The following is an 11,803-nucleotide window of genomic DNA, read 5'->3' as shown; positions in this document are numbered from 1 at the left end:
GGAATATTGGTTATTTTCGCTGTCAGAACCCACTTGCAGCAGAAACCTGTACAAATAATAATTTTATATAGAAAGTGGGAGCAATATGTACACAAATTTTAAAATATTGTACACAGTACATGCCATTTATATAAATAAAAAGTATTTACAAAGTATTTGTTTTTAGGCTTATCCTGGTAACGTCAAGATTTCAGCCCCTAAAGGGGTGATCAAGACTGTGTGCTCAAATTGTGCAGTTCGAGCATTATCGACAGTAACTGCAGTCCAGTTATCTTCGAGTATATCTATAAATTCCTCCCCTTGAGTTAAAATCGGTTCAATGGTGAAGGTCATACCGGCTTCCATTTTTCCTGGATAGTGATTTTCTAGGAAAGTTAATAAACACCGAAAATACTGGACAGTCGACCGTAAATAAAGAAGACTTACCTACATGAAAAATATCCGGAGGTCCGTGAAAGTAACTCCCAATTCCATGTCCCAAAAACGCGGGAATCACTTGATAACTCAATTTTGCAGCTTTCTCCTCAATCAACTTCCCGATGTCTCGAAAATTCACGCCAGGTTTGCATATTTTTATTGCCTCCTCCAAACATAACTCAGTGGCCTCAACCAGAAATTTCCCTTCTTCATCCACGTGTCCGATAAGAAAAGTTTTGGAACAATCTCCATGATAACCATTAAAATATACCTTAAAGATTAAAACGAAAATTATGATGGAATTGGCAGTTAATGATGGAAGAGGATTTTGCTTACAGTGATATCAACATTTACAATATCTCCATCTTCCAAAGGTCTATCGTCGGGAATACCATGACAGGTGACGTTGTTGACTGAAGTACATACTGATTTTGGGAAATTTTTGTAATTTAATGGAGAAGGGTAGGCTCCAAATTTTATGCATAGATTATGGACGAAAGTGTCAATTTCATCAGTAGTCTGTCCTATCTAGAAAAATTTTATAAATAATTTGTTTTGTGTTGTCAATTCAGGAGAGTTGGTCACTTTTTAATAACAAAATAATATAATAATTAATTGTACAAAAGTTTTGGGAGTATAGAGAAAAAAGTGAACAAATGAATGCATTCAGTTATAAAATGTACATTTGAGCACTTTATATTATGTACATCAAAAATCTGTTCTTCCCAAGTCAAAAGTTATAACAAATTGATAAAGCATGGTGATAGGTCTTGATGAAACTACAAGCATAAAAGAGATAGAAGCTAAAATCACCAATCGCCCTACAATATGTTTGTTATACAGCGTACTATAAACATTCTAGGCTGCTACCTCTAAAATGTTCTATGCATTAATTTGTAAGAATTCTAATATTTTGTTAAGTAATTTTTAAAGAAGTTAAGCCATCTAAAGATGGTGCTTATAGATATACCTCTGTATAATTACAAATCAGGTTCTGGTGCTATATTATATTTTTCCTTGCCTTTACAGATTTCCCTACTGTTTCCAAAACATTTGCAGCAAGTTTGCATGAGTCCCTCATGCCTTGTATTTGCTTCTCATTTTTAACTTCTGGATAAGTTATATTTTCCATGGGTTGTCCAGTTCTCCAATAACTTGGCTTTGGTATGTTGTCGGGGACAGTTTTCCTCGCAGATACATTTCCGGGATGGACAATGGCATATTTGCCAAAGTAAGGCTTACTAAAGATGAGCTGTTTTGTTTTAAGGAGTTTTGCAGAAAATGGGGTAAATAGGGAGAAGAGCAACTTACTTTTTCTTAGAGAAGAAATGTCTCACTAGCTGGTTGAACTTCATTTAACATGAGGTAATTTCAATTCTTAAATGGCAAGGAATATTTGGATATCTATACATACAATATGAAGGAGACGTACTTGAACTAAATTAGAATGCCTGGAAATATTCTTAGATTTATTTGGGTTTTCTTTGCACTTTCCAAGTTCAAGAATCAATGAGTGAGGTTATAAGGGTTAAAATGACCGCTGGTATAAAATAAAACTGATATTTTATATAATTTTTTTAGCTAAATATATGAATTGGAGTTTGTAATACTTGTAAATGCAGATTTTTCTTGCAATGCCTTGAAATTGTGGATTATTTTTGGTTCTAGTGTACAAGTACAATATAAAGTGGTCATTTTTCCATTACTGTAATTGCGCTTTTGCCAATTCAAGCATTGTAGCTGCTTAGCAAACAGAACGCTGCTACCTGGTAGATGTCATATGACAAAAAAAATTATGATGGACAATAAACAACTGACACTGACAATTTGATTGGACTTTGTACTATTCCGAGGAGGAGGAGGTAGAGTTTTGAGGATCTTTTCGAGGGTTTCGGTTTGCTGCTATTTTTTTTATATAAAATTGATGGTGATAACCAATTGCGGACGGACGTCGCGGCAGTGGCAAGTGGCGTAGTCGCGTAGTGGCGACTGTCTGGCGGCTTTGCGACGTATCACGTATCACGTATCAGAAGAAGACATCCAACTTGCAACTTGTTCTCGTCTTTTGAATATTTACAATCTGTACCCATTCTTAGCTAAGAAGACGCTATAAAACAGTGTTTTAGTTATTAATTGTTTAGGGTTTCGGTTAGTTATTCTTTTATCATTTACTGGAGCGCTGTGTATGAAATTACAACAGAATCTCTCACCTCTTTGTAGGAGTCAGTATCATTTTACTTGATAAAAAATCTTTTTTGCTATTTGTTATGTAGTGACAAGTGATTGGGCCCGAAGATCTCTGATTTTTATTCAGAAAATAGGTAAGTGTCTAGCTATAAGACTTGCCTTATTGTATGTAATTTGTGGCTCACAAAATTATGACTATATGCCAGGGAACACTATTGGTCTGTGGTCAACAGTGTACCCTCTATAATCACCATGTCTCCATCTTTTTATGAAGAGTCAGAAGTAGAGTACAAGGTATCTTTGAATAGTGACCAGATGTGCTTACCCCATGAGGTAGATCGGATGGGAACTTTTGTACATTAAAAATACTTGTAAAAAAGTTTGATTAATAGTAATGATTTTCAGATACACATTATTAAGGTTTACTGTAGCTTGTCTGTAAAGTGAAGAGTACTTATTAAATATACATTTTGAACTGGGTCTATTGAGTAAAGCAAATCTGCTAAAAAGCAACTTTTCTTTTAATGGTACTCCCTATATATTTTTCCTACAATGAAAAGATCTATATTTCGGATACTACAAAAATATACGCATCAAATGATCTGGAACCCCCTTCTTAACAGAGTTCATGGATATTGAATAATTCCTCTCCAAAACATTACAGTCTCTCCTTGATAAAGGGCAACCTTGTGAGGAAAATTCAATCTTTGTTAACGACCGGGCTCCCTCTAGACCTGTTGCCTACGATCGTCGTTCGGCAATCTAATTCTGGTTTAATTTAAATCTAAAATGTGTCGCATTAAAATGTCTATGGCATACGTTACAAAAACATCGCGTATAAATAAGGTTTTACTTTGAAAAACACTTTTTACTCCGTGTTTATTATAACATTTTCCATATATGCCATTTATCTCTGCGGATTTCGTACAGTTTTCGAGTTTCCAATACATGAATCACCATTTTCATTGATCAAACTGGCTGGACCATAAACCGATTCCTCTCATAAAAGCTGACACTAGGTATTTATTACAGCCCTTGCAAAATGAAACCTGAGCTTCTTCTCGGCTGCCTGTTGTCCCTAAGTTATTGGCTCACTGTGGCAGCAGATAATTATATTCTTTGTGCGTACAATAAAGGCTCCATCGAGCATTTACCGGAAGACGGATTTGAGTCGGACACCACAGAAGTGGTCGAGCAACGACAGAAAAAATGCGACAGTAATTATTGCTACACATTGTGGCAGGAGGATGGGAATAATCGGTCAATTATCTTAGGACAAGGTAAGACCTGAGTGCAAGATGTTTGATGATTTCATTGTTGGCCACCTGTTAAAAGAAGAGTGGCAAAATACCATAAAAATTCCATAGAATTTTTCAAGATGTTGCGAAAATATCAGTGGTGGACATATAGAGATGGATTTTTTTAAAACTTTACAGCGTCAGTTTGCATAACTGTGACATCAATTGTCACATGATGTCAAATCTGCAAACTAAGTTTAATACTTTTGTTTTGTAAAACGTAACTGTCACACAGGCATTTTTCATCAATGGAATAATACATTACATGTTATTCTTTGTTTATGAAGCCTATTAAAGAATGAGGTGTTTTTCATTAGGAAAAATAATGTAGTCTTATTCCTGTCCAGTGAACGTTAATAAAATTTAATAGTATTGCGATATTCTAATTAGGTCTAAAAATTACGAGAAGAAGATTATGTTATTTGGTTTTAACTCTTGTTACATCACTACATGAAATATGACATTTTAAGTGATACCCAATAAAATAATAGTTATAATACTTATTAGTTAGAAGTACGACTATGCACTCAACAACTGTTTTCGTTACATACGCTGCATAGGAGGCACATTTAATTCATATCCTAATGCGCTTTCAGTACACACTATCAATTCCCATCTTAAGTGTACTTAAATAACGTTTACTTGGACGTTAAGTGGTGTTATTTGAATTGCGGCTCTGGTATTAATTTGCTTGAAAACAGCTCGTTAAAAGGATAACAGCCGTAATACACAAACCAGACGTCCCATGCAAAAAAATGGTCAAAGAAAACATTTTGTTTTGAGTGATCACTTAGGAGAGGCAGCTGCTTTATGTTTTTCGGTAATCACTTGAGAATATATGGTTTATTTGAGTTAAATAATTTCAGGCTGTTGGGCTCAGTCGGGCGATCCCAATGAGTGCGATAAATCGGCCTGTCTGGCGGACAAACCGCCTCCCCCTGCCAAAAACAACACCAAATTTTGCTGCTGCTCGCAAAATAACTGCAACAGAAATTTCACTGATATTTACGTGCCTTCGAATTCCTCCCTTGAGACTACAACTCTCTCTCCCAAAAAGGACCATAGCTTGAGTCTGATTATTTGGACTGCATTAGGAGTAGTTTTCATCATGTTTGTTCTTATGGTCAGCGTGGGGGCCTACTACTTTTGGAAAAAAGCTCCGAAGAAAAGCGATGCGGAAAGTGGCCATCACCACCCTTCCGCGCCCCCGCCTGATTACAGTTTGGACAAATTGAAGATTATTAATATAATAGGCAAGTCTCCCCTATTTTTCTGAAAATCATACCTCACAAATAACAATAACTTTAAGGTCAAGGTAAGTACGGTTCAGTTTGGCGAGGGGTAATAGACGAAGAAGAAGTGGCAGTCAAAGTCTTCCCTAGTCACTACAGAAACTGTTTCTTCACCGAATACGAGATCTACAAAGCTGTAGGCGACCACCCGTGTATCCTCAAATGCTTTGGAGGAGGTGAATACTCCAGAGTATTAGGCCATCCTGAGTATGCCTTATTACTCAATATTGAGCAGCAAAGTTTACAAGAGTATCTAAAAAATAACACTATGGATTTACCGACTTTAAGTAAAATGAGCCTGGATATTGCCAGAGGGCTTTCCCATCTGCATAGCGATATAGGGAAGCCTTGCATTGCCCATAGGGATTTGAACTCCAAGAACATTTTAGTGAGAAGTGACCGATCGTGTTGTATTTGCGATTTGGGGCTTGCGATCATTCCGAGGAGTGCGGAGAGTAAGGCGCTAAGTGAAGCCGGTAAGAACGTATTTTGTTTTCGATCATCATCACATCATTTGTGCTTAAATTTAAATGTTTTGGTTGAAATGTGGCAACGTCGCTTTAGAACTTGGAAATTTTGACAGATACCCTTGATTGAAAAACAAAAAGGCGTCGTCACATTGTAAATTTAGGCGTCCTTGCTGCAGCTAACTTTTTTCGTTAAAAATGAATCAAAAAAGTACACGTGTGTCTTGTAATTCTAAAAGTATATTAGATCAACAAGAGAACTTCGCCAGTTTTCCAGGTTAGTTCAGGCACTTATCACAGGACAGTATTACAACTAACATTGCTAGGATTCATCAATCATATTTTCTTTTAACTTTCTTACTGTTAATTTCAGTAATTTTTTTTGTACGTGCAGGAAAAGTGACAACGTCTCACTCAATAGTGAGATTTGGCAGATGAAGTCACATCATGTTAATAGGGAAATAATTATCAAACTACTCAGAGCTGATCATTAACATTTACAATTCCAGAACCCTCCCAATTTCGTTAATTTTTTCAAATATTCGTTTGTTTTGACATGTGTCAATTGTCTAAGAACCAAAAAAAAACATTCCCAGGTTGCCAAATTTTGCATGATTTGTATCTTTCGCATTAGTGGAATTATTTAGACATTATCAGAAAATATGCAGGTACCTTGAGATACATGTCACCAGAGGTTCTGGAAGGAGCGGTGAATCTCAGAGACTGCGAGAGCGCTCTTAAACAAACAGACGTTTACGCGTTGGGACTGGTCATATGGGAACTGGGTTCGCGGTGTACTGACATGCAGAATGCGGAACCTCAGCCTTATATGCCCCCATTTTATAAAGAAATTGGTCAGTTCATTCAACGACATTCTCAAATAATTAGTAAAAATTACTCGACAATTTAGAAGATAATCCGTCGTTGGAACAAATGCAAAACTTGGTGAGTCGCCAAAAAATGAGACCCAAATGGCCGATTTCCTGGAAAGATACTGCTGCTGCCAGGTTGTTGTGCGAAACAGCTGAGGATTGTTGGGATCAGGTGAGAAATGGAAATCTTTTTAAAATCTGTTAAGTATCAATTGATATATCTTGACGTATGAACATCCACTTCAGGGCGTTAAGTAAATGATTTTGTTGTGCTGCGTTTATTTGTTCATATTTTAAAACTGAGCTAATGCGTCAGTAAAGGGGAGAAAAGTTTATTGAATGCTGCAATTTTTAACCGGATTGAATCGTTTAAAACGCGTCTAGACGGACTGATAGTAAATGCAAACTTGCGTTATCTCTATTTGAATAGCTTCTCCTTATTCACTGTGCGTTATTGGCAAACACCAAAAAGTAGTTATAGTAACCAGATTGGTGGGAATATCGTGCGAAGTGCAATTAAAACTTGAAAATGTTTAATCCACAATAAAATGGAATTAGATCAGTTTTCAAGGGCAGATTCTCGTAGAGATCGAGCTGATATTGCAAAAAAATAATCCAGAAAGTCTGAATGTACCCAACAAGTGAAGACATTTCATTAAAATGATCACTAGTTTTTGCAATGGGTTAATATTCTTATGACGCAATTTTGTAGTCAGAGATACGTCGTGCACAAGCATAATCAGCTTATATACACATAAAATGTAGATCTTGTGGTGACATCATTTTCATATCTTTGATTTCTCCGTCATGAATTAATACCTAATTTGCCAAAAAGGGCGGAGAAATCCGCACCAATTCTCACATGGGGATGAATTGCACAAACTCACCTTTAAACGATAGAAACTGTCGAAAGCCTTTACCTTCGAGTAGCGGTTAACGATTCAATGAGTAAGCAACGACGAAAGCATTTATAAAATGTACGCGATTTCATGAGCAAAACCTTCAAAAGAGCAGAAGCACGTCTGAATTACTTGCATTGTGTTCCAGTCAAATATACATCGGAATCTGAATATAATGCGAAATATCAATACAATAGCGTCGTGAAGAAGCACAATTTCCCCACTTTCTAATTGCAACCATAATTTTTCAACAAGTTTTTCCCCCAACAGGATGCGGAAGCCCGTCTAACAGCCCTCTGCGTGGTCGAACGTTTCCTAGACTTACCGAACATGAAAGGTCGCGTTCTGCATCCCATGCATCCCCCTGCCAGCCCCACTTTAATTAACAACAACCATTTGCACGACAATCCTCTAGATAACTCGGCCGCTACAGTAGAAACTTTGCTGTCACCTACAGCGGAGGACTTCTGCAAGAACTCTAATCAGTTGGCAATTTGTGTTTTGCCTTTGCAACCCCATCAGGGTACGTCGATAATAATTATACTCATCAGGAATTTTATGCATAGTTTTCAGTTCTGTCCATTTCTTTCATATAAACTTCATAATATTATTTTTCCATACATTTGCAAATGAAATTAATGCAATTAGGTATTTGGGTTATGATGCAAGACTGTTATTTGTGGTGGAAGAGCTCTGATGTGCGAATGAACTCATGGGTAGCAGCTGCTAATGATATGTTTAATGTTGTTAATGCACCCCACAGGATTCCTGTTTGTATGCATATCATCCGGAGTTCTACATTTTTTTAAATATCTTTGATGATTTTTTAACGTATTTTATCAAAGTTTCTTCATTCCTATTTGTTGATTCCCAATGTATTTAGGACGCAATCCGTGCCTGGAACGCAACCTCCTATCGAGCTCCAGCGACAGTCTGCTGATTGATAAATCTTCCAAACACTGCACAGCCTCCTCGGAAACTCAGAACCTCCTCACCAACGAATTTTTAAATTACCAAGTGAATAATCGTGCGAATCCCATTCCGTATGTCCAGAATCCCGTTTACGGCATGCCCAAGCAGCAAAATATTGCTCAGGTGCCAGTCATGAGCCAAAACCAGAGGAAGAAGTTTAGATGGAGCAGTTTCAAGAAGTTGCTGTACTCTGGTCGGAACTCGGAGAATAGAAATGCACAAAAGGAGACGCAAGTGAGGCTGAAAAGTAAAATTGTTAATGGGGCAGGTAATGGTTTTTTTTTTTAATATTGAAGAATATTTGAAATTTTATTTCTAAATCAGAATATAAGTCACTCTCATTTGATTAATAAGTTATCGATTTTAATGATTATTTCGCATAAATGTTTGGAATTGGCCTTCGTCATGACTTATATTTTTGTGCTTTGCTCGTTGAATTCCCTAAAAAATATTCTTCTTTTTTCAGTTCAGTTCAACAAAAGATTTCATGGAATTTGCACACACTTTTTTCCAGCTTTCCTAATTCTAACTCACCCTACTTTCTGTTCGTCTTAGGTGGACAGCCGGGTGTTACAACGGCCCTATTAGCAGAACCGGAATTAAAACGGCCTTGTACTTTAGGGCTTTCAGTAGCCAAGCCCTTGGAATTCACGAATAATAGTGGAGTGACTCAAATTCTGAGAAGGAAGAACAGTTTGTCGAGACAGAGATCTTTGGAACAATTCACCGAGGTAAGGAAATCACTTCGAGATTTCTTGTATTAGCAATGAAAATCTAGTAAAGTGTCGTTTTGACTCCAATAGGTAGAATTTAAAGCATCTAGGGCTTTTATACATTTACCTGCTAATTTTCTACAGGTATTTTCATCTATCACCGACTTATCCCGCCTAAAGGATCCAAACCATAGAGTTAAAACTCCTGGCGACGTTCCACCCTCTGTGCGCAAAACTCGAGGAAGAGCTGCAGAGAACTCTGCACGATTTTCCCTCTACGACGACAGAATGATGGGTAAAAGTGCGTGGGGCAGCGCGCCAGACTTGGAGCCCCAGGGGCAAGCCAACCTGCCTTCAACCGACTGCCCTATTATAAGCGGAGATAACAGTGCGAGTGTGAGTAGCTTTTAAGTTTTATATTTAGTTGGGGAAATTATCGTCGACCTTAAAATTTGGTAAATCTCCTGTTCCTTTGGTTTTTTATCTTTTGAGATTTGATTCCGAGTTTAAGATTATGTGTATATAACGTAGGTTTAGGCAAGTGTTTAAACATCTGCAAGTTTATTTGTTAAATTAAATTTAACAAGAATTCTTCTCGAGATTTTGTATGGATAAAAAGATCTTTTGTGAAAGCACAACATCAGACTTTTATGGTATGAAACATATAATGTTTCATATCTTAAAAACTAAAGTATCTTTCGATGTTGAAACGACGGGTCACGTTAAGAAAATGGTAGAATTAGATTATGATAAGGTGTACGTAAATTAAGACTAAGATTGTCCGAAAGGATTGTTTTTAAATTAGAGTTTGTTTCTTAGTTCACGAATCAACTTACAAGTGTTAAACAAGGAAGGAATCATTTCTTAATTTGTGATATCCAAATTTATGGCTTTAATTTTATAAATTTTATTTATACTTTTATTATTTTTTTATATTGGGTGATATATTATGTATTAAAGGTACTACAAAAATGTTAGCCAGTGCAGCACTTCAAAATTATTACGAATTTGTATGAATGTAGTCCTTGTGGGTTTAGGAAGGATTCAGTGGCTGCTTACATGTCTGTTCCGAGGCCTTCAAGTGATTGTTTACTGTTAAATTTTTAGGCTAGATCACACCAAGCTTAAACACTACAAAAGTAATTAGATTTTATATGGCGCTTCGTTAATTGTAGAAACGCAGTGTTGGATAGTCTTATCAGGCACTTAACTTTAACTCATTAACTCGAGCTTAAGACCTAAAGGGTGCCAGAAGTAGTGAACGTAGATATTAGATTTTTTTCCAAGGAGAGTGTCACTTATTTGTATGAATACTTTGCCTATTTTAGCCAATAATATTTTATAAACTTGAGCACTGTTAATAACATAATAACAGCGACTTTTTTGTTCAACTAATCTCTAAGACAAATGTGAAATCGTTAAAGTGATTGCTTGATTTTTTGGGTTGTTTTAAACCTGTGTGTTACGTACTCGTAAAGGCTTTAAATACTTTGTTTCAGTAATCTATAAGGAATATATTGACGAATCACAAAGAATAATACGTGTTTTTGTTATTTCGTTGTTTGCAAACGAGACCCTCGTAGCGAGTGACGTTTTTCCTGTGGTTCACATTTTGAAATACGCACTTTACTATATGATCTGGTGAATGCGCCCATTACTTTGAATTCGTCAATGCACGTAAGTGATACAATTTTTTTTGTCAAGAAACCAGTGGCGTACATGGGAATTCCGACCAAAAAAATTAAGTGAAAATCGAGTGCTCCGATTTGCGCGAGTTTTGGTTCCGCAGTAGGCGTACGATACCGTATTGATATGCCGTGATCAAAACCAGAATCGGACAACTTCGATTTTTTGGGCCAAAAATTTTCATGATGTATAGTCTTTGGTATTTTTTGAACCCAAAAATCAAAGTTGTCCGATTCTGGTTTTGACCACAGCATATCAATACGGTATCGTACGCCTACTGCGGAACCAAATCCCGCGCAAATCGGAGCACTCGATTTTCACTTAATTTTTTTGGTCGGAATTCTCATGTACGCCACTGGTTCCTGAAAAAAAAAAATTGGTCCCGAGCTGAGAAAACTAAAATTTTCGCACAAATCATGAAAATTTTGATTTGGAAATATTTTAGTTGCGTATTCTAATTTGAAAATATGTGACTTCCAAATGCTAAACGGAAAGTATGTTCACTTGAACATACTTCCTACTACTTAGTTTCCATTGAAATACTTTTAAACAAAAAAAAGTCATTGCTTTTTTATTAACAGCGCCATCTATATACATACGAGGAACTATTTCCTGACAATGTATAGATTTCTTCTTTGCACAAAGCGTAGTTTACTTGTTCATATCTAGATAGAGCCACAAGTTTACTTTATATAATAATTTAGTTATCATGGTTATGTATAGATAGCGCCACGCCAAATCTTTTTTTAACCATCACAAACATACCCTAGATCGGTAAACGATCTAGATGAACGAAATATGAACTTTTCGTTTTTCAGTCTCAAACAACTTAGACTGTGAATTGATACATTACAATTCTTTATGAAATAAAACACGGAATGTTTACTAAGAATAATTATTATTTTAATTAGTAACTTACCTGCATAAACTGATCTCACTGAAGCATTTTGTGGTAAAGGAATTCTCTTGGATTTCTACTTTGCGGAGGAAGTTTTAACTA

At 36.3% G+C, this 11,803-nt stretch overlaps 2 protein-coding genes across 3 annotated transcripts; one reads left to right on the top strand and one right to left on the bottom strand.

Annotated features, from left to right (window-relative positions):
• Window positions 1-96: 96 nt before the first annotated feature.
• LOC136341711 (methionine aminopeptidase 1D, mitochondrial) lies at window positions 97-2,135 on the bottom strand. Of its 2 annotated transcripts, none has more exons than XM_066286976.1 (5): window positions 1,729-2,135; window positions 1,439-1,658; window positions 754-945; window positions 427-688; window positions 97-365 (listed from the first exon to the last, which is right to left on the bottom strand). In XM_066286976.1, exons 1-5 carry the CDS (start codon window positions 1,770-1,772, stop codon window positions 169-171), a joined length of 915 nt encoding a protein of 304 aa, XP_066143073.1. In that variant the 5' UTR covers window positions 1,773-2,135; the 3' UTR covers window positions 97-168. The 2 variants fall into 2 exon arrangements, with proteins under 2 accessions (XP_066143073.1, XP_066143074.1); XM_066286977.1 differs by having other exon boundaries at window positions 1,439-1,669; window positions 1,729-2,132.
• Window positions 2,136-2,254: 119 nt separating this feature from the next.
• Window positions 2,255-10,655, top strand: wit (wishful thinking). Its single transcript, XM_066286950.1, has 10 exons — window positions 2,255-2,738; window positions 3,637-3,884; window positions 4,769-5,155; window positions 5,212-5,670; window positions 6,330-6,515; window positions 6,572-6,705; window positions 7,703-7,955; window positions 8,316-8,672; window positions 8,960-9,135; window positions 9,262-10,655. The coding sequence occupies exons 2-10, from the start codon at window positions 3,647-3,649 to the stop codon at window positions 9,526-9,528; spliced, it is 2,457 nt and encodes an 818-aa protein (XP_066143047.1). The 5' UTR covers window positions 2,255-2,738; window positions 3,637-3,646; the 3' UTR covers window positions 9,529-10,655.
• Window positions 10,656-11,803: the final 1,148 nt, after the last annotated feature.

This window comes from Euwallacea fornicatus, chromosome 10, assembly GCF_040115645.1.
Source record: "Euwallacea fornicatus isolate EFF26 chromosome 10, ASM4011564v1, whole genome shotgun sequence".
Classification (NCBI taxonomy): domain Eukaryota; kingdom Metazoa; phylum Arthropoda; class Insecta; order Coleoptera; family Curculionidae; genus Euwallacea; species Euwallacea fornicatus.
The sequence above is the reverse complement of the archived record's forward strand: the minus strand, read 5'-3'. Positions and strand labels throughout refer to the sequence as shown.

What these genes read in the sequence shown, in the direction of transcription:
- LOC136341711 (XM_066286976.1), bottom strand. Translation starts at nt 1,772, where the DNA reads ATGAAGTTCAACCAGCTAGTGAGACATTTCTTCTCTAAGAAAAA. An exon ending in TTGTAAATGTTGATATCACT is followed by an intron (nt 689 to 753) that starts GTAAGCAAAATC and finishes TTAATCTTTAAG; the next exon opens with GTATATTTTAATGGTTATCA. An exon ending in TCCGGATATTTTTCATGTAG is followed by an intron (nt 366 to 426) that starts GTAAGTCTTCTT and finishes TAACTTTCCTAG; the next exon opens with AAAATCACTATCCAGGAAAA.
- wit (XM_066286950.1), top strand. Translation starts at nt 3,647, where the DNA reads ATGAAACCTGAGCTTCTTCTCGGCTGCCTGTTGTCCCTAAGTTATTGG. An exon ending in CTGAGGATTGTTGGGATCAG is followed by an intron (nt 6,706 to 7,702) that starts GTGAGAAATGGA and finishes TTCCCCCAACAG; the next exon opens with GATGCGGAAGCCCGTCTAAC. An exon ending in GCCTTTGCAACCCCATCAGG is followed by an intron (nt 7,956 to 8,315) that starts GTACGTCGATAA and finishes CAATGTATTTAG; the next exon opens with GACGCAATCCGTGCCTGGAA.